Here is a 23,168-nt window from a genome sequence, read left to right as displayed (position 1 = left end):
TCCTGGTGGAAGCAAGCTCGGCATGTGGATATACCAACAGATAACCATGACACCTGGAAGATTTTGCAGCAGGAGATGTTGCAGAAAATGGCTGCTTCTGCATGACGGCTGCTCTCAGCTACAGGAGTTTGCATGTACTTGCGCAAGCATCACAGCTTGGTCTGAACTTTGAGACTCTCCACCCACTTCCTGCCCAAGTTGAGTCCTTCAGCGAAGTCTGCAGCCAAACAACAAGCAGTACTATGTGTTCTGGAAACAGGGACTACGAGGTGAGAGGCCGTGTAACTTTTCAAGAGCAGTGAATGAGAGGACACAGAGTAATGATGCATGTCATAAAATGGCTGAGGAGCTCATAATGCTCTTCCTCATACCAGAAGCAGCACCTCAATAGAATTCGGAGACAAGAAATTCAAATCTGCAAATGGAAATATCTTTCTGAATGATACCTAATTAACCTCTGGCATGCTCTACCCTATCTTTCAGTGATACATCACTGAAATCAAGCTATTAAAAAAAAAATTGAATTATACAAGTTTCCAAGTCTACTTGGTTCACTCATCTCTGGCCCCTTTCATGCAACTCTAGTAAGCCTCTGAATCAGTTGACTGTAGAAACAACAAGAATGTGCACAGTTATGCTTAAGTTCAAAGAGTACAAGGTATATAAACTGTCAAGACTGAATGGTCCAAGCATCTGCTTTTTGACATAGATTTTAGGAGAAAACTTCCCTTATAGGCTGGTTATTCCAAAATGGCCTGCTAAATCTTCTCCTGAAGCATCTGACATTAGCTATAGCTAGAGCCTGGATACATGACTGAATTACTCTGATCTACTACGGCAGTTCCTTTCTGGCTACTTCTTGCAGCAGCAAATCCTCTCCCACATCTTCTGTGCTGTTCAGGTTTCCAGTGAGCGGCCAAAAGGCAGGCTGAATCTTTGGTCCCAAACAAATCCTAGGCCAGTTCACATTGTGGCTACTCTTTACCAAACAACAGAACACTGCCATTTTCTACGCTTCTATTTAATGATCTTTCCTAGCATCACTCTCTTTTCCACAGAAAGTGAGAACTTTACTCAGAACTATTAAATTGTGGAATGTCTCCCAAAGGAGGTGACAGGCTTACAGCAGCTGAGTCATTAGAAACGTGAATGAACAAATCATTTGTGGTTATAAAGTAAGGACCAGCCCTGTGCTTTCAGAGGCAGGAGCACAATGACCCACAATAAATATGTTCTACTTTTGGTTTCTAACACTGACTGATGTGAGGCACATTTTCATAAATCCTTCCCTTCCCTTTTTCCTCTCCTCTCCCCTTTCCTCTCTCCTTTCCTCTTTCCTTTCCTCTCCTTTCCTTTCCTTTCCTTTCCTTTCCTTTCCTTTCCTTTCCTTTCCTTTCCTTTCCTTTCCTTTCCTTTCCTTTCCTTTCCTTTCCTTTCCTTTCCTTTCCTTTCCTTTCCTTTCCTCTCCTCTCCTCTCCTCTCCTCTCCTCTCCTCTCCTCTCCTTTCCTTTCCTCTCCTTCTCTTTCCTCCCAAATGCTTGTTTGGCATCTAATCATAATTGCTAAGATCTCAGCCACATTAAAACCGGGCTTCTTATAATACCAGCCAGCCAGGCCTAAGTCACCTACACCTGGAATTTACGTTGTTCAGAAATTTTAAATACTAAAAGATAAGTTCAATAAACAGTCATCAGTTAGGAAATAACAGCAATCATCCCATCTTGTTCCAGTTTCTTACGCTGGATTCTTTTCCATTGATCTGGGCAGTGCTGAACAATATGTGGTCATAGGACTGTGCTACTGGTCTGGAGTGCCTTATGCAGTCAGCAGAGGACAAATCCTGGAAAACTGTAGCTGCAAATAATGTCACATGCAAAACACACTCAGCACGACATGGGGCTGGCATCCTCAGGGGTGAACAAAGCTTAGCAGAAATTTGTGTTTATGTACAGGTAGCCAGAATGACAGAAACTCTGCCGATTTGCTGCAAGGTGTTGTCATCTTTGAAAGTCATCTATTTTTATAAAAAATATTTCATTTTAAATATAGTAATGGTTGCTATGCCTTCTTGAGCTGCACAAGCAAGTGAGAATGTATTATCCGTGCATGTCATCTGTGATTGTACTGTTGCTTTGACTGAAACATTTGAGGATGTGGAGGTGGAGGGGAGCCAGCATGTAACGGTCCGTAATGGCTATGTCAGACCTAACAGACTGCAGATCCATGCAGCCTTCTCTCGCTGAAAAGCACTTCTGCTCTCCCACCCTCCTTCTGGGTCAAGTACAGGGGATGCTCATCTTCTCCTGGCCTATTTCTGCTGCTTCTCCCTCTTCCTACTCTTTCCTGTTCTGAGTAGCTCTGTCTCCAACTCTTTTCTCCTCCTCTGCATTGTCTCATTTATCACCCACCTCTCCATCAGCCTTCCACTCTGATTTCAAAGCCTGTCCTTCTCTCCCCCTCCCAGCTTTTCCCATTTACTTGCACGAGTTCAGCTTTCAAGCTGCTGACCTGTGAGCTGCATGTTTCCTTACCCATTTCTCTTTTAACCCATGGTTCTAGTTTATCTCTTTTACTTGCTTCAAGTACTTTTCACTTGTTTTTTTTTCCACAGTCACTTATTCCTCTGATCTCTATTGAATTTCTGTCCCCAGTGCTCACTTGCGAAAGCATTCATGAGCAGTTTCCTACATACAGACCCTCGGCACACCCTAGCGCAGCCATGCTGTGTCTCTCCTGCTCCATCGGCACCAGCAACCTCAGGAATCCTCCTGGTTTCTCAGTCCTGCCCATCTTCATCGATATGGCTGCGAATTCCCACCAAACCTCATGCTCTAACTCTCCACTCCTCTCTTCTGAATGTGAAGGTTTGTCCTAGCATTCCGCACCCTTATGCCTTTGCCAACATCTCCTCTTTCTGATCTTCCTCTCCTTCTATGGAGAATCGCTGGTGGCAATCCTACAGCAAGGCTGACAGCATCGATCTCAAATTCATTCCAAATTCTCAGTGTACATTCCTTTCTTAAATTCATCCAAAAAGAATTCAGCAAATTACGCCATCTAAACGCTCTCTCTTGGCAAATCTACAGAACACTCCAAAAGCCACCTCAGGAGAAACTTTATTTTCAAATGAAAGTTTAAAGGTATCTGAGCTCTTTAAATAGATTTCTCAAAGAATGAAAGAATGAATCAAGTCCACGCTTGGCACATGTGGAGGCAGCTCCCAGTGCATCTGAGACAGGAACAAGAGAGCACATCAAGTCTTTTGCTCTCAAACACGTAGCCCAGCACGACTGGAGCAGCGGAGTCACGTTCTTAGGGTCTGTTTTTTTGGCATCCTCAAGCACTCAAAAGCAGAAGAAACAAGAAAACCGTTTAAAATAAACGTATTTGTCTCAGTTTATTTTAGGGACATATTAAGCTCTGATATTAGTTACCATGAGGTCATTCTTATTACAAGGAGCAACACATTTCTGGCTCTTTTCTGTTCCTTGACAACCAACTCCATACACCCATTGGCAGTATCTTCTGGTAGTACTGGCAAGCTCTTGGGTTTTCTGTCTAGATATAACAATTCAATACGTATTGTGACCTTTTCAAGCCATGCTAAATAAAGCCAATCGGCCTTTCCCATCTTATCCCATGGCCTTGATCCTGAAAGTCCATGTATGGTCTGCGACAGGCAATGCGAGACTGTGCGTGCTCCGCCTGGGCACGGTTCCTGAAGAGAGCGCATGAGCTACATGTGCCTGCTCAAATGCTCTCTGACTGAACGGAGAGAACGCAAAAAAAAAAAAAAAGGAGAGAGAAAAGTAGAAAAAAAGTTGTACTCTTCAAGAAAGGATGTTTCTCAGATAATGTGTCTCTGAGTAATGCTCAGGGGATATCCAATTATTTAGCTATGTTCTTCCAACTTCAGTGTACAAACTATTCTATTCAGAATTGTTTCCCTGTTCTCTCATTTATCAAATAAATATAATAAAAGCTTGCTACTCCACCATCTCTTCCATACATAAAAGATTCAGTCACCTATGAAATAAAACAGAAGCTCTCCTCTCCTTGGAGTTGAAAAAATGCATTAACAGAATCAAACCTAAATAATATCGTCCTGTATGCTCCTTCACAGTACAAGGTGCGACATGATAGAATTATCATAGAATCATCACGTAGCATGGCAAGAAGGTTTCGGCCGAGGTAGGGAGAGAGTTCAAATTTCAAGGGCAAAACATAGAGAACATCTAATTAGCAACTGTCTCCACTCCATACCAAGAGAGTTGCAGTAAAAACACTTCTGCTGAGGGAAAAGTGATGTAGGGAGAAGGACTAACTCTCAAGCAGCAGATCCCTAACTTCCAGGCAAAAACCATAAAACAAGAAATAAGCCCTAACAGGGGACCCATGGACAACCAAAGGTACAAGGGAATGAAGTTCCACCAGGCTGTATGTAACTAGGTCACTTGCAGGTGTAGTTCTATTTTAATGCACTGGGCTAACCTTGAGGGGTCTAAAGGGCACATCAACCAGTAAATCCAAATTGAGTAATACCAAACCCTATAAATCAGGGGTGTCAAACTCATTTTCACCAGGGGCCACATCAGGAGTAGTTACATTTATACGCGTTTATACAGTCCTAAAATTACATTCGGCCCTTTGAAGGCAACTGTGAGGCTGATGTGGCCCCCGGTGAAAATGAGTTTGACAGCCCTGCTCTAAGTGATCAAGGTCTCTGCTTCAATGCGGTCACTTAGCAGCAGGAAGACAGTGGACCTCACTGGTGAAAGGCAGGCACACTCTGAGTGAGATGGATGAAAAAAAGTCTCACTTTTCATACTTTACGTTAAATTTTCCAAACCTGTGAATGTCAGATACATTGTGTTGATACCATCAAGCCGAGATTTGGCCTGCAGCCTAAATCAAATCTTGGATAGAGGCTTCAGTAACACTCATAGGCTGAAGACACACAGAACTTGCAGATGATGGCACAGCGTAGCCTGTACCTGCCTTCAGTCTTCCCCAATGATTTTCTTCCATAAGAGTAGAAGGAGAAATGGGCTGCAAGTGCAGAATTTAGCAGGATAACCTTTAGGCTGAATAAGTAATTTTCTTAAACCATCTTTAGAGAAATCACAACTTGGAAGAATCACAGAATGTTAGGGATTGGAAGGGACCTCAAAAGATCATCTAGTCCAATCCCCCTGCCGGAGCAGGAACACCCAGATAAGGTTACACACGAAGGCGTCCAGGCGGGTTTTGAATGTCTCCAGAGAAGGAGACTCCACAACCGCCCTGGGCAGCCTGTTCCAGTGCTCTGTCACCCTCACTGTGAAGAAGTTTCTTCTCATATTTAAGTGGAACCTCTTGTGTTCCAGTTTGCACCCATTACCCCTTGTCTTACCATTGGTTGTCACCAAGAAGAGCCTGGCTCCATCCTCATGACACCCACCCTTTACACGTAAAGAAGGTGAGTCACTTGAGAGTAGCTCTGTCTGCTTTGGAAATAATGTATGTGTAGGCAAACCCAATAAACGGCAAGAGCAAAGGGAGCTGATCATAGACTGTAACTGAGTATCTGCTTAGTAGTTAATTTCTTAATGGAGAATCTTCCTCTGCTTCACTTGTCCTACAATTTCCTGTTACCTTGAACTTGTAGCTGTAGGATGTAGCTGTACATAGTGGGCAGGATCAAGCCCTGTGAGTATCACACTGATACTCTAACAGTTTCCTAAAAGATTTTAAGACACCTCTGGTTTTATTTCACTTGCAGAACTGGATTGTTTTGATTTTCTGTTCCTATTGAATACTATTGCATGTGTCTTCTTGGATGATTTTGAAGAAACAGGAGTTGCCATGGGAGGTCAGATCACAGGTATAGTAAGTCTGCTAACCTGCCTCTAGGGGCTCCTCAAAAGAAGGTTGAGAAATATCACAGCTATGCATAACTATGTATAGGTTAAAAAAATAATTCTGTTCTCTCACAGGAATCATTACGTGCCTTTTTGCATGAGGCTGCCCTTACCTTACAATTACAAATATTATTCTTTTCTAGTAAGGATATGTATGTTTATAAAAGCAAATGGCAGAACGTGACTGTTGTCCTGGGACACAACATCCCACTTCAACTGGATTACTGGCACTTTATGGTCACTCAGCGTGCGTGGATGTGCATGAATAACGGGCTCTCTTTCCTTGGACCAAAGGGGTGAGCTGCACAGCTGAAGCAGTGTGACAGTACTGCCTGGAGCCCGGGTTCCTCTCTCATTAGCTTTATCTCACTCGACTGCTGGAAAAAGCAGCACTATGCATAATTTTGGAAAATATCCTCTTAGCTGAGGGAAGGGTGTTGTGAGCTGAGAGGAAAGAAAAGGAGAAGTAAAGAGAGGGTCATGAAGTATTTGCAGAAAGGATAAAAAATATACAGTATCAAAGGAACATGTAAATAAAACAAAGGTTTAGTGAAAAATAAAATGCTAGAATGACCAAAGTAAATTAACTCTGTCATGTAAGTCAGGTGATTGAACAGTAACTGCCCAAATACTTAATTTAATGTTGTGTAAGGAATGTTATTTCTGTTTCAGTTTAATTTTTCACAAACATTTGCATTTTTTAAAACAAACCACAGAGTGTTTGGATTACTGGCTTATTCTGTAATCAGTTTTACAGAAAGAATTTATGAACTAATAAAGAAAAAAGACAGTGGTCTATCTTTTCTCTTGCTGCTTAAATACTGAAGCAGGAAATAATTTGCCTATCCTCAATTTTATTTGATAGAACAAAAACCCTAAGCAATAAAACTAAGGTCCAAGAAAAACATTTAGCTTGAAAAAAGGTTGAAAAATGTACCCTTGGAAAGACCACTGCTTACATGGGATTGTTCAACAAATTCCTGTTGTGTGAGGTTTGGCATATACTTTCTAAAAATATAAGCATCTGGGGAAACCAGACAAAGCCCAGGTCTTGGACCAAACGAGGCATGCAGCGTGAATCTGTTAGCGATTATATCCATAATGAAATATGTGCCCAAATTTAGCAGTACAAAATCCCTAATACAACACAAAAACACAGCATGTACAGCCCTTACCATAAAATATAGCCAACAGCGAAGGTGCACACTGCGGCCAGTCCGCAGCTCCTGCTGGGATACTGATGATGTGTTGTTCTCATCTCGATTAGTACAAAGGGCAAAACTGTTGTATGCTGAAAAAAACAAAACAACAGGGGAAAACAAGGTGATACAAATGATTCTCACTGCATTTCCATGCTAGTTCTACAATAAGAAACTGAATCACAAAAACCTGAAGATAACTTCTTGATGCATAGAAAGACAAGGTAAAATGACCCTATAAAGCCCATCAACAGCCCCCAAAATATCGTTGCTGTAATGCCCAGTTGTTCAAGAGAGCAGAGGAAAACTGAGTGAGCAGAATGTGCTTTTTTCCTTTTGTCCAGGAATCCAAGGCAGATACTCAGTGGGTAAAAAGGGGACGTGGCATGAGGGGACAGGGGTCCTAGTCCCAGTCTGGCCTTGCAGTTGCTCTGTTATCTTTGCCACGTCACTTTTTGGTTATTTTGACCATTTGAGTTAGGAAGCAGCGCATCTGATTTTCAGAGACTCTAAGCACAAACAATGCCAAATGAATGAATACAAATGGAGGTATTTAATGCTTCTGAGAATTAGGTTTAAATGTATCTCAATCTGGGGCCTTGAAAACAGGGGACATATTTTCAAATGATAGCCTCAATACCTCTGTTCCTCCATGTGTAAGACAGGAGCAATTATCTTCTTCGGAAAGGTGTTGTGAATCTTGATTTGTTAGTTGTTGTGCAAAATGGTTTTAGATTCCCAAATGAAACATATGAAAGCCAAAGCTGTAAAAACCATTTTCAGCCACTTGTCTTTATTTAGCTGTGAAAGTCCTTATTTTGTCATTTTTCCACACACGTTTCCCATACTGCCCCTTCTGAGAAGGTCTGTTCATCCAATTAATGTCAGCAGTATGAGAAATAGTATCTAGCCTGCCCCCAGCACTCAATGTCTAGATTTCACAGTGCTGGCAGGCATGAAAATATACATAAGCAAAGCACGAACGTGCCAGAAAATAAACCCCATCATTTTTCAATACACAGCTCACCTAGAACCAGCATCACTGGTGACTCCAGAATCATACCCTGCTTCGCCATCACGGGGACAAGTTATCGCTGGTGTCTAAAGGGATTTACTTTGGTTGAGAGCTTAGCCGTGGGGCTTGGTGTGACCATGGCTGTGAACTCTCCTGCCCAGTTCACTGGGAGGTCTGCAGGTGTGAGGACTGCAAGGGGAGCCTAAGCCAGCAACTAAGTTCCATTCTTCTCCAACACTTGCTCACCAACTGGAAAAGAAGGTTACGACTTACGTTGGCCGTGTTCTGCCATCAGATGTGCACATGTAGTTCTGGGGAAGCTAGAGGCCCAAATTAGTAATAATTATGCTGTTAACCCACACCGATTTTCATCAACATGAAGGCAGGACAGACATGGAGCAGAAATATCCTTGTGTGGATAACAGGTACAAATGAGAGGGAACAGCAGGGTGTGGGCCTTGAACAACTGTGGAGAAGGAAGAATTGTCTGAATGGGAAATAATAAGATAATGGAAATGCTCTGGCTCAGAGATGTAATGTAATTTGAATTGGATAACTGCTCTGATTTTCAAGGCATTAGTAATTAATGACTAGCATTTGGAGAATGTCAGGTGGATAATACAGCAGTTAGGGGAGCTTTCAATTTCTTCATCTTTTAACAACTTGTTCCGCCCCCATCCCTTTGAACTGTATAAATCAGCATCTAGGGAACGCAAAGATGTTTTACATGTGGTCTGTGACAGAGGTGCCCACTATTAGATGACGGGTCTTTAAACTGTGCAGGATCTTCAGAGTCCATTAACAGGGACTGACAGCAAAGCAAGCCCTGGAGATTCACCTGAACATCTTGCATCTGTATGAAAAAGGTCTTCAGACAGAGATCAGTTCCTCACTCTGCACAGCCCAAAATGCAGGGTAGCTGGAAGCTGTGCAAATGCCTCCTGCCCTGCCTCCATAACCTCTTCAGAGGGAAAAAAAATCAGAAGACAACAAAGACTTTTAACTCCAACCCCCACCCTTGATATTTCTTGTACGATGTAATCTTGTGATCCAGTCACTTAGTCTTAACTCTTTGTTACATGGATGATGGTTACGGAGCTCGTGAGCTCTGTTTCTCAATTGAAATGTTTACCATGTTAGATATTGCTTGTTGATGTGCTCTTCATTGATGATAACAACTCAACAGCTTGCCAATTAAAAAGTAGTTAAAATAATTTCAGCAATCAATCCTTAATCTGAAGTCTTTTTTGCCTTTCCCTCCTCCTAGTTCCTGTGGTTATATAATAAAATAGGCCATTATTTTTCTAAATTCTCCCTTCTGCTCTTTTCTAAAGGTAAGAGGGGGGAAAAAGGGATAATGAGCTGTATCACTAAAGAGTTTATGTATAAAATCCTGTCAAAAGTACAGTGCAATTAAAAGTGTAAGGAGAAAATCAGAGATGAGTATCTTTAATCTTAGCCCATTATAGCAAATGTCAATGCTACCTGCAAACACTGCAGATTTACAAATCCGAGTATGAACTTTGGTTTAAAATGTTCCAGTGAAACTGCCACTCTAAAAAGCTGTTTCAGATGCTTTACTCAAACTACAACCAAGATAAAATTTCCCTTTCCTACATTGCAGGCGCTCCAAAACCCTTAATTTAAAAACCATGAAATTTTGTAGGCAGGGATACCTTCTGTCGAACAGTGCCAATGACAACTTTGGAGCTATAAATACCAAATTTGAATCAGACTGGCACCTGGACTGAAGCCTAGTGAGGGTGAGCAGGGGTCAAATGTGCTTGGAGTGGGATCCATCAGGGCTGGGAAAGCTGCAGGAGTCAAGAAATCTCATACCCTCTAATGTTTTTGCCACCTGATTTCTGAATAAACTTGGGCCAATGGGAATCTGAGGCTTAGAGAGAAAGTAACATTGATGCTTCCTTGACCTGTTTGTTAAAGGTCACGTCATGCTGATCAAAGATGCCCAACTGGTATCTCTGGGACTGATGCCTTTTACTTACTGGCAGGCTGGAGGACAGCACATTTCTCACCTTCTTTGTCAAAGTATCTCCAGGGGCTTACTTGCAAGAAGACTAAGGAATGAGGAAGGTCAAATAACATGTTTAAATGGTAAGGATGTTTGGCTGCTGTAACAGCTTTCCAGTAGTTGTTATTTTGTGCCATTTAAAGTCTTGAAGGGCAAATTTTTAATTAGAGTGTAATGACTAGCATAGTGTTGTAATAGCACCACTATGCTAGCACTAGTAATCAATGCTAGATTGATAAGGCACTTTTACTACGGACGAAGTATTTACAAGCAAAGCTGCATTTTTACCCAGACAGCTTATTCTGCTCCCACTGAGACCAGCTGCTCCTGTGAGACAGTTTTGCTGGTACAACCGTGCTGACACTGGAGACCTGAGCTGAGTGATGCTGTGGGTGTCCGGGAGCTCCCCCTCCATGGGCCAGGTGGGCAACACTCACTGCATGCGTGCTATGTGGGGACAGCAGGCTCGGGGTATCCCCCACCCTGCCCAGGCAGTGGCGAGGGAGCAACTGAACCCTACCCTTAGCAGGAGCTCTTAGCTTGGGCTCAGCAACTATACCTACCAGCAGGAAAATGTACCCTGCTGACTTCTCCTGCTGCGACCGTGGTGCTGCCTGCCAAGGTGCCCTCCTGGCTGCAAAGCCCTTTTTCTCCAGCGTGCCAAGTCAGTGACCCTCAGACCCATTTTTAACCCCTCTCCAAAGGGATCCATCTGCCAAGACCATCTCATGAGCTGGTGCGCGGAGTAAGCCCCTGTTACCTTGCCACAGCGCCATCCTGCTCAGCGCCCTCGTGTCCCGTCACTGCCTGTCCCTGCAGCGGGAAGGCAGCTTTGGCAGATCTTTACGCTTGCCAGGTCTGCCAGCAGGTGCTGGTCTGCAGAGCAGCAAGCTGCAATTTCCTCCCCATTTTGTGTCCACCACACAGCACTGCTTCCCTAGGTTCCATCACCTTCCAAGCGGGGAAGAAATATGCCGGATCTTCAACTGCTGGTAATGATGCATTAGAACAGAGAGAAACCAGCCCGACGTATGAAGGTCAGGTGGAATTTGCAGGACGGTTCTCATATGGAGAATTTGATCCAGAAAACACTCAGGAGAATGACTCCAAGGGAGCAACTTCTGAGTGAATCTGAATTAGCATGCACTGCAAAAGAGCCACCCTGAGACCTGCAGGTGGATTAATTGCTAGAACCACTGTCATTGCTTCCTGAGAGAAACTCTGCTCATTAGTGACTCTTCAAAAGACATTTTTGAAATACATACTACCTCTCAAATGGTATGTATGTGCCTAATGACATTTGGGACTGGAAAATCACTTTACAAATAGGCAGCATGTCTGTAGTGTTGGCCTGCCGAGTTGAGCTTTGCTGGAGGACTGTACTTCCCCATTTTCAGTGTGTGCTGCAACAGGTAGTTGGAAAAAAAAGATTTTATGTAAATCAGGTACATTAAGTTCTGTAATAGTCTTTGGACAAATTAAGTGCTCATTCTTGAAAGCCTGATTATATATTTTATCTTCCAATGAGCAAGCGCTGCTTTTTTAACACTGTTTTCATCAATGCCTTGCCTGGCCTTTTCCCTTAACTGTGTTTTAAAGGAAATGTTACAGCTTTTCAAAAGGTGCTAAACTGACATCTTTGCGTATTGGTATCTTCTGTCCCTAGCATAAACATGGCAGTGCTATCTCCCCAAGTCACCCAGTCCTGATCTGCAGACTGTCCAGAACTGCCTTTACAACAGAGTTCAGTCTAAGAAAGCACCTGCTTTCTCACGCGCCCAGTCAGTACACAGCAGTTCTGCAGGGATGGTGAAACCATTTGGGGATCACATAAATTGTGATTATAATTCACTTCAACCAACAGAAGACTGTGATTTGTTACTTGACTTGATTAGACTAAAAACTACAGGGTATGGGACATTTTAGTTCAATGGAAATACCATGAACCTCTGTTGAGAAGGCTTTGGTGTGACACTCAGCCCTCGCTCTTAAGAGTCAGTGAAAGCCCAGTGACATGAAAGGAGGTGGCCTTGCAGCTTTGATGTCACCAACATTTTAACTGATGGACTGGGAGCCTCCTGGAAGTGCCGGTGCTCCCTGGAACAAGGAGGCTGCAGATGGGCCTTCACCCACAGAATTTGCGCAGCCCGGGCAGGACCTGGGTGGCTGCATCCACCACCCAAAGCTGCCTCCGTGTCGAAGTCTCTGCCCTGGCAGGGGCAGCTGCTCCAGCATCTGCTGGGGAAACAGCCCTGCGGCACCGACACTGTGCCCGAGACTTACACTGGTACGAATTTGATGGAGGCCTTCTTCTTTGTGCCCTGCCACGCAAACTGCTGCATCTGCCAGCTGCCTCTGCCTTCTGTCTTTCTAAGTTCCCCTCCAAAATCTAGTTTCCATCAGTAGGATGTTACCTTTCACTTTTTTTTTTTCCTGAGCTCACAACCAGATTACGTGTTTTTCAACAGCTGCTGCATGAAGCAATCTGTCTGTATCTTCTTCTTACCTCTTGTGGATTTGTGCAGCACCTTGAGATTAAAGGTTTTACAGAAATGATCAGCAAAACGACCGATGTGCATTCCTCTTAATTCAAAAGCACTACCAGTGTATTCACCTTAGAAACTAATACTAATAGGCCTAAAAATCCCTACGGTTTTAATCAGCGCCATTTGTAGAGTAATAGCAGTAATAAAGCTGCATTTTCTGCATGCTCCTAGCAGACTAATGTGGAGAACAAGAGCAAAAACTAGGAAAACAATGGGCATGATTATGATTTACTCGTTGAGAAACTTCTGAGAAAGGAACAGCTGGCAAGAGAGTATTTATGTGTCATCTGAAGGATGATACCTTCCACCAAGGCAACCTAATCCATAAAGAGAGCAGCAGGATATCAGAGCTGGGTACATAATAAATTGGAATCCTTGAGTCTGTCTGAGCCGTTCTGAGTCTGAAAGTGCTGGTAGCACTTTTCCTCTTACAAATGAGAAATTATGACTATTAACTGAGACACACTGATGCATAGGATGCACTCCAAGGCAGCCACAGACGGCTTGTTAATTGTTATTGTAGGTTGGAGGGAGGAAGAAGTATTGTATGATCTAAACAAAGACCAATACCCTATAATGCCACAAACACACAAGAGCCAAGGACAACCATTTTAAATCAATATAAGAGAGCAGAGCTATTAGAAAACAAAATTAACGCTTCCTCCTTAATGTTATTCCCCCTCTTCCTCTTTTCTGTAGATAAATACAGTGGACACGGCACATCTGACTTAACAGGAATTGTATCACTTTCTCCATGCATACCTAATGTTGACAGGTTTGTTCTGGTTGTTTCTGACACATGCAGTACATACTATACATTGAAATAGCAGTGGCAATCCAGTCTCACCCCTATGACTGCACTAGTGTCAGGGCGGTTATATATAGGTGTTTATCTATAGAATTTCCATAGTGACAATCACTGAAGCACTTCAGCACCTCAAAAGCATTACTAAACATACCCTCACAGCAGCCCTGATCTGTAGGGGCAGGATATTCTATCCCCAGTTCTTGCAGGAGGGTAAGATGGAGATGGCATGCCTCACTTGAGGTTATGTAGGGTAGCTATGGAGGAATATAGAACGACAGCATATTCCTCAGTTCCATTCTTGTGTGTCAGCCTAAGACAAGCAAGCAGGTTTAGGGACGTAACACAAATTTGGTATGAAAGCCAATCTACTCATTCAAGTTTATAGCTCTGAGACATCTTGGCCCTTTCTGTATCTCTCAGTTGTTACCTTGATTGATCCTCTGTACTGGTTGCCCTCTGCTTTTGCAGGCTTTTTCAGTTGCCTCCCTCTGAGCTGTCTGTCTGTCTCCCATCCCAGCTCCTGCTGCTTCCTTGCAGCTCCCACCCTCCCAGCCCACGGGACCCCCCTGTGCCCTGACTCAGCAGCTCCCGGGGCCACGCATCCTCCCTTCTGTCCTGGCCTCTCTCAGCTACCACAGGTCCTCCCTTCACATCCATCAGTATGTTTAGCAGGCATAGGTAACACCTTGACACATCAAAATCGTGGTCACTTTGACTTGAAGCAAGATGATGGCAGGGAGGGGACAGGACAGGACAGAGCACATCTGGCATAGCAAAATTGTGCAAAACCAGTTTCACGTTGCCAAATGGAACAGCACTGCTACATGTTCTATTTTCTTTAACTTTGTATAATTCAATATAACTACTTTTAAAGCATGTCATGTATCCAGAAATCATGAAACACATGCGAAGTGCAATGCCACATAAGTCACATCTCTCCTTTTGCTGGGATCCCCTAGCCAGACTTTCTGTTCCTTCCGTGCCAGCCCCAAACTCCCCAGCCAGCTCCCGGTAGTGGGCACTATGCTACTGTTAGGAGACATTTAAAACACAAGAGATTCAACAAAGCCCAGGTTCTGTGCACTGGGACACAGCTGAGCAAAACCCATGAACCCCAATTCACTTCCAACCTCAAGTCCTTATTTCTGCCACAAAATCCTTAGAAAAAACATGCCGCTAACAATGTGGAACACACACACACATACATCCTGTGTAAGGACCACCCATTAATCACAATGTTGTGCAAAGCAATTTTTCTACATATTTTGTTCAGCTTATTTGCCTCTTACCATTTAAACCACTTGCCCTAGAATTTCTTAAACTAGTATTTCCAAAAGGTTTATCTGGGCAAAGAAATATATTCTTGTCTCTTGCAATTATCCTTAAAATCAACGTATATACACAAACACACTCTTACATCTATCACTGAGATTTAATTTGCATGAATGAAGGTTGACTGTTTATGCAGGTCATGCTGAAAAAGAGCTAGTAAAGTCATAGGGCCTCATGCATTCCTAGCACAAAAATCTCTAAAGAAAGCTTGCAGATGTATTTTAGCAATGATTTAAAACCATTTTACTCATGTGGAAAATAGTATTCCTCTCCTTGAAAAGCCAACTTCCTTCCATATCATGAGTCTAATTGCAGAGGCCTCCAAAGAAGAAAATCATTTGTATCAGTATGTTTTCTAAATCTCTTTAACTGACTTGAAAACTTTATCTGTACATAAAATGTGCCATGTTAAACTCTAATATCTGGCAATATTCCAGGATTAGCACTAAGCCTTTCACAGAATGATATTTTTGGCTTCATGGTAGCCAAAGTATCCTCTTTCTAATCTGAAGACATTGGACCCTGAATCTGTCACTGCTCCAGGACTCAACATTGCTTGTCCTGGGCTTTGGGCCAGTATAATTTGGGGAAAGAAAGTCCACATTTGGGAAAATCAAGAAACCATTATTTGGCAGTTTCTTTTTCTAATGGTGGCTCTTTGATGCTATTTGGAAACGTAAAATCTTGGAAGTGGTTACCGAGGAGGTGGATTTATTGAGTGTTGTGCAGGTGAGGTAGCCAAAGGTCAAACTTTGGTCTGTCACATGATGACTGCAGCTATCTGTAAATTGGATCAAATAATTTATCTTACAGACATTGTCATTATCGTTAATTATTTCTTTATATAATACATGCAAACTCCTTTAATAGATAACTCTAGAGGATGTAACCTAATCTTTTTTGTTCTCATATTACAGAAAGCAGTGGCAGACTAATGTGAGCGTGGTCTCACCAGTGCATCCAGCGATCCGTCTGTAACCAGTTTTGCATGACATGCATTGCCCTGTGTCTTCTGAACACCACGTCCTCCGCTGCAAGGCAGACGTGCAGGAGGGAAGAGCTTCTCAGCCACGGTGCTCGTGCCCCTGGCCAAAGTGCCGCACTAGCACCAGCTCTGCGTTCCTCCCGCCCGTGCCAGGGCACGGGGCTGAGCCGTGGATGCTGGCAGCTGCTGCTGAGTGACCTGGTGACCGGCGATAAGCCGTGGCCAGGAACCACAGCAGCTCCCAGCGCTGCACTCGGCTTTGCTGATGGCACCTGCTGCAGGAAAACATGCTGCTGGCCTTGCGCTCTGTGCTCAGCATGCAGGAGCCAGGCCAAGGCAGGGTCTACAGGTACCACAATCAGTAAGCCTGGGAGTGATGTGCTGTCAGTGAGTGAGTACGGCACTAGCACGTGCTGGGGTGCAGGGACATGAGGATCCGTGGTGGGGGTGCAGGGAAGGCAGGAGGCATGGGCTGGGGTCCTGCTCCCAAGGCAGAATGTATAGTTGCAGGAAAACAAGTCTGTGCAGGAAGGCAGGGGAAGAAAGGCAGAGGTGCAGCCCTGCTTGTGTGTCTACTAGAGCTGCTTCTCCTCTGCAAAGAAGGAACGTAAGCAAACAAGCCTGAGCAACACCCTGAACTACGATCTTCTGTCATGAAAACAGATGGACATTCCCTACTGGTTTTACCCACTATATGACATACTTTAAGAGAATCATTCCGCTTCAAATGCAAGTAGTTCTAAATGCTATTGTTCATGTTAAAACAATTGTTATTTCGATTGATAGTAAAAGCCTACACATCGTAGTAAAGGCAGCAATGTCGGACACAAAGACATTACAAAATCTATAACCTGACCCTTTAGAACCTGACTTGAACCATCAGATTTGACTTATGAGACTAGTTACAATAGTGCTTCATGCAAAAAGCATTAGGTTAAAGCTGGATCAGGCAAAGTTGCCAAACACACCCTGGCGTAATTAATCAAGAATATTTCAAAAACAGATCGCTTCGAAGAGGTTATTGATTTCCTGTCATGACACGTTTTGCTTATGAGGTGCTATAATGCTATGTATCTGAGATGTGCTGGCTTGTATTTTTTAGTGACTAAGCCTTGATCTATCTTCTGGATTCCTGCCACTGGTGCACTGACATCTGTAACTACTCATGTTTGACAGTCTCATGCATGAGCTATGTGGCTTCCAACTTGGATGGGATTAGTATAGGAGACTTTCTGAATACTTCAAATGTAATTGAAAGCAGATAAAGACAAGGGTCTCAAGAGGGTGGCATACTTTTTACAAATGGTATCACATTAAATCACGTGTATGCATGCTCAGGCTGATAAAGATCTCAGTGTTAAGCAGTATAGTATGCAAGAAAGTGTTTGTCCTTATTCTTTAATATGTATGAATCCTGATAATGTCACATCTTTCTAAAATCCAAATATGCTGCATGGCTAAAGTGTTTTTTGGCCAAGCATGCAAAGGTACACATTTGGGGAGAAGGGTGGGGGAAGAGGAACGTATTCGGAGACTGGCAGGTGTTTTGCCTTTCATCCATGCTTCAACTAAGGCATGCATGTCTCCTGTGAACCTTCCCTGCCAAATGATGAGGGCTGAAGACAAACTATGTATCATGCAACTCAAGATTATACTGTTAAAGTGTCAAATGCTAGCAAATAAGAAATTATGCTTTCTTCTAGAGGAAAATTCAATCACATTCCTTACATAGAACACATTTCTGTTTACCTGCTTTTCTTGGTAAATATCGACACTGATATCCTAATCTGTAAATGTATTTCTGTACATATTTACTGAATACTGTAAAATAGAGGATGTAAATAAAACTGACGTCAACACTGCTAAACAGAGTTTATCTTTTACATTTCATTATTTTTTTAGACTTTGAACTCTGCCAACAGAAGTAATCTTACTTTAACACAGGCAATGCAGAGCTCGAGAAATCTTTTAATGGGAAATGGCCTGCTATTTCCTGCTGTCAAATACCTGTTTGAGGATTGCAGTGATGTGTGATACATGAGCATCACAAGAGGACAGCAATACTGAACATACGTGACATCGAAGGGCTCCAAGACAACCAGGGTGCAGTGCTGCTGTGACACCCACAATAATAAAGCTATGGGCTTATCTGTGCTGTCTTGCAGAGTCTGGCCTAATTTTTTCTGTCCACCTTAACCTTGATATGCTTGTCTCTGCTTCCCTTACTAATAGCTCTGTCCCCAGTCACGCTGATCTCACGGAGCTATCAGTGACCTGCGTGGCTTTTCTATTCCAGATGTGAAAAAAGAAGAAGAGTTGGAGATGAAACGTGATTCTTCTTACCATATGGTAGCATTTTCCCTAGTAAGGAAGGGAGCAGAACTGTCACATGTGTAAGGCCAGTGGTTCCCGGGAGAGCAGTAGGTGAGCGGGATGGTTGCAATGGGATGAATGGTCTCATGTCTCATGCCCTGGAGAGCCCTGGAGGAAGGAGGGCTTCTTACTCTGCTTGGTGTCACAGCTCCTGACATGGAATAAAGTCCTGAAGGACTTCTGCTCCAGTCTCCCAGCAATAGCAAACCAGCTGAGGTCCAAAGTGTTTAGTGTAAGGTACCCCGTGGTCTCCCTCCCAGGATCCTGCTAAATGTAGTCTGAGAAGTTCATCGGTTGGGTCATACTTGCAGTATCATCATGCATTTTTCTGGTACTAGAAAATTTATCTGTATTCCCCTATTGCCACAAGGATTCAAGACAGAACTTCCTTTGCAGCACCTGCTCATAAAACTGTACAATCAGTTATCTGTAAAGTTTTGCCATGTATCCTTCAGCTGGATAGGGACGGATGACAGTATTGGGACTGAGGTCACCCAGCCATGCGAATGGCTCGTAACGCTTTTTCTTTAAACAAAAGTTGTGGGGTTTTTTTGTTTTTTTTTTTTTTTTTTATTGAATACTGAAAGAAGTTGCCCAGAGAGGTTGTGGAGTGTCCATCCTTAGCAATATTCAAAACCTGACTGGACATGATCCTGGGCCACTGGTCAGCTAAGCAGACCCTGCTTACCAGGGGGGTTGGAGAAGATGATGTCCAAGACTGCCCTCCCACCTGAGCAACTCTGTGATTCTGATCTATGACCCTGTGTCCCTAAGTGCCTGGCTGTTTGGTCACTGGCCTTTAAATCCAGCCTTGTCAGTCCTGAGTACCTCTCTTTCCATTCTCCTCCCTTGCCAAGGCTGGGTTTGTAAAAGTTGCTGCATTTTGTACATGGTCTTGACACCATCCCCTTGGTTCTCTGAGGTCAGAGCAGAAAAGGAGAGCTGAACTGCTGTGACCTACAGCATTTCCACCCTATGCACTTCAGAAGTCTCTCTTGTACAGACTCTCAGAGTATTTTCTAAATACAACAGCCCTGTAACTGTCACCGTTTTTCAGCTGAGGAACAGAGAGACAACAGAAATGCCCCAGTTTGACACGTGGTTTCCTCATTGCTAATGATTACATTGTGTGTGAATGTGTGTTTGAGATAACATCATGGAAATGCCTTTTAGGTGGGAATGGACCAGCCAGTCACATTTCATCATGTCAGCTGTAACACTGTTCTGTTGCAACCAAAATACCCAGAGTGACTACAAGTGTAAGAATTGCACAGGAAACACAAGAAAGATCACTACAAACATGTCGATGAAGAGAGATAACAGTGACTCTGAGCTGCCTGAGACTGACTGATAAGAGGCCTTATACTGGAGAAAGGCATCTGTTGGGAAGGGGAAAACGCACATGTAATTAAGAGCACCCCAATTCCACAGCAGTGGTATTTTCCACCGGGAGAGGGCCGTAAGGTTAACCTCACTGCTAAGGGAAGGACCAGAGAACTGCTTCAAGCACACCTGGCCGGAGCGCAGCTGTGGAGCCAGCACAGTGGGCTAGGTGGGCGCAGGAAGCTGGGCGAGAGAAGGAGACCTCTTGAAAACAGCAGGTTGGCTGAGAAAGGCTGGTGAGGGTCTCCCTCTCCAGAAACAGAGCTGCAGCCACCTCGGCTGTGCTGGCTGGAAGGCAAGACTTGCTCGGATTTGAGTCTGTGTCAGTCCCGGGAGGAGAAGGTATGAAGAGCCCATGGTGAAGACAGCAAGGACCAAGGCTTCTCTCACAAGCCTGAGAAGAAGGACTGAGTTAAGAGCATTGCAAAGACATGCCAGGAGGAGAAGAAACTCACCTAATACTGTTGATTTATTAATCACTGGCTTCCTCACACTATTTTTTTCCTTGCCAATACCATCTTTGCCTTAAGCCCTTGAAGCCACTGCTAGCAAGCAGCTCAGCACTGCTGCTTCGGGGCACCCGCATGTGTAATTCCCTTCTGGAAATTTCTAGGTGGGATCTTGTGCCGGGGTTATTTCCAGCAAGAATAGCTAAGTGATCGATCCTGGCCCATTTGACTGGCAGCAGCACTGGGTAGAGAGGGCCCACAACGTAGGCCCATGCCAGACCATGCACTTCGGACCTCTTGTTCCTCCTCTGCTGCTGCTGCTGTAGCGCATTCTTAGCGGGGTACTAAACTTTGCGTTGGCATTTTTGCAGAAGGTACCTGGCAGTAGACTGGTATTAGCATTTTAACTACTTGACCTCTTGGCCTACCTTGTTAAGCAGTCTTCTTTAGCCCTGTAAACAACTTCTTAACTACTGAACAAAATTAAAATATAAAGAAAAGCTTGCCACACTGATGAAATGTCCAAGAGCAGCAAAACTATAATACTATAAAAAGACCTGAAACTATATTACGGTCCTTAGATAAATCCTAAACTTTAAACAGACTCTCTCTAGTACATTCTCCAGTGCATGACACTGCTTTCTCATCTCAGGAATATCAGTTACTATTTTGACATTTTACTGCGAAAAGAGAGCAAAACAAACCCCAAACCCCAGACTTTTTAGCAAACTGGGACAAAAAGTACATTAAGAGACCCTAGATAACCCACAGTCACTATAGGATCATCAGGGATTACCAGAGTATAATTCCTTGTGATGGTGTATATCATTAATACTATTAATAATTAAAGTAACTTCTGACTGTCAGTATGCTTTATAAAAACTCCAATTAACCCTTATAACACTTCTGTGAGATGGGAAAAAATAAAAGGCACTTCATCAGTGAAGAAATGCACACAAAGAAAGAAAAAGCATCTTGTCTAAACCAAGGCGACAGGCAATCGGTGATGGATTTTGTACTATAATGCAGGTGTTGATAATGCCTTCAACTGGGCTCATCCTCCCTCACCACACTGCTCCCCTGTCAGAAGGTCAAAGTCAGAAGAGTCCTGGTCAGAAGTCCAGTTACTTAAGGGCTTGAATGTACTGACTTCAAACATTCATGGCAGCAGGAGACTAAAATCACGGGGCTAAAATTCAATAGTTTAAGTACCCAATCAGACCAGATTATTTCAAAACTTTTTATTAAATGTGAGCTCATCTGCTTCTGTAAATGTCAATGCAGACATACTAGATGAACCAGAGGAATACTTGGGCTGTTTGCTGTGAAATTTATTCTTGTTCTGACCCCTCTCCGCTGGTGAAAGCAGAGAGCAAGTGGGGGCTTAAAACTAATGGACTTCAGCTTCAGGACAACTTTAGACAGGGTCCACGAAAGTGAGCCCAGGCTTAGCAGCACGCATCCCAGTGACTAGTCGGGACTCAAGGATTCATGGTATGCCTTCAGTTAGGCATATCTTGCGAAGCAGAAAGGATGCAGCAGTAGGTTAGGGAGCCAGGAACATCACAAGAATATTTGGGAAGGAGCTCTGTACTGTTTCCAGTCTCCCCAGGAAAAGTCACAACACATTTAGGAATAACCACAAGTCTCAAGAAGCTAATAGAAAGTGCACTTTGGACTTTTCCTCCAGTGTGCTTTCAGATGGGACCAAGTGGCTGAAATGACTCTAGCAATGTTAGTGGATGACCTCATGGTGGCTATGGACATACTACAAACTTCTATGTCACAACCACTGTCTAAACAAATACTCATCTCTCCCTCACAACAGCTGAGAACCCAGCGAACGCCAACCAGCCTCTGGCACTCCTGTAAAGCAGAGAAGCACTGTCCGCGTTTTAAAAAGAGAACCGAGTTATCAAAACTGTCAATTATTTGCACACAGTACATAAGGGGCAGCAGTAAGAACTGCGCCTCGATCCTTCAGGAGACCATCTCCAGTGGCCCTTCTCCTCTGCTGGTAGCTGAGGCACAAGCTCCTTACCCCAGGCAGGAGGTTCTCTTTCCGTGCTGGGCAGAATGAGCCGGTGGTGGGGCACGAGGTCACCCAGCTGAGCGCTGTGGCACGGCCGGGCACTGCTGACCAGGGACATAATGCTGCAAACGTCTCCTCTGCCTGTGCAGGACTTAAGGAGCTTTTTGCTCTACTTCTCCCACAGTGCTTCACAGATGATGGACGGTTTTGGCCAAGAAGTGGAGTGGCCTTCTCGCCACTCTGCAGCTGGGAGAGGTCAACAGCTCCTCTAGCCAGTAAATCGTTGTCTGAGAGATGAGGACAGCAGATAGGGTATTAAATCAATTGTTTACAGCTGCTTTTGTGGGGAGAGAGTTAATAAAAAAATATTTTATTTTTGAGAAATGAAAGCGATATGGCTTTAGGCTTTGGTTTTTTAATCTTTAAATAAAAAAAAATCTAGTTTTTCACCTGAAAAATAAAAAAAAATTGAAGTACTTGTTTGATTCCACCTGAAAAGCCTTTTTTCATTAAAAAGTAGTCTGAATTTATATGCAATCAGCTCTGGCAGTAAAGTAGTTGACCAGTGATGTTGAAAAAATGTCCCAATGCCTACTAGAATTCCTTTGTGAAGAACAGATGCATCTAGTGGGACTGAAATATAGTTGAAATAGGAGAAAATATTTGGAAGATTCTGCTAAAAGTTATTTTTCATCAAGGTCATTAGCACCCTATTTGTCAAAGCATTCAGAAAGCTCCTTAATTCTGCAGGACTCATTGCCAGTGCTGTGGCCTGTGTTGGGGACAGTAATAACCTCTCATTTAATAGGAAGCCACATTCTTTCATTTTGGGTGAAGATTTGAAAATGGCAGTCTATTCATTCATTTATCAGTTCCAGATGTATTTAATAGTATTTCAAACTGTAAGTGGAGAAACAAAAATTAGATTAATTGTAATATGGCAACAGTCTTCAGCACATTATACCATGCTTTCTGCCATCTAAGGGGGCACTAAATTGCTTCAACTACTATTTTGGTGCCTTGGTTGCATTGAGAGTAGGGAAACCTCCAGCCCTGACTTCAGTTGCGATGAGCCACCACTCCCTGAAGTGTTCTTTCTCTTCCTGCCTTTCAC

General features: G+C 43.5%; 1 protein-coding gene across 1 annotated transcript in view; it reads right to left on the bottom strand.

Annotated features, from left to right (window-relative positions):
* AIG1 (androgen induced 1) overlaps positions 1-23,168 on the bottom strand; it is a 121,538-nt gene that overhangs the window by 6,812 nt on the left and 91,558 nt on the right. The window contains exon 4 of the mRNA XM_065632149.1: positions 7,076-7,191. Within this exon, the coding sequence (XP_065488221.1) occupies positions 7,076-7,191 (116 nt within the window). The remainder of the gene's footprint in view (positions 1-7,075; positions 7,192-23,168) is intronic.

Source organism: Caloenas nicobarica, chromosome 3, assembly GCF_036013445.1.
Source record: "Caloenas nicobarica isolate bCalNic1 chromosome 3, bCalNic1.hap1, whole genome shotgun sequence".
Classification (NCBI taxonomy): domain Eukaryota; kingdom Metazoa; phylum Chordata; class Aves; order Columbiformes; family Columbidae; genus Caloenas; species Caloenas nicobarica.
This window is presented reverse-complemented; position numbering and strand designations above follow the sequence as displayed.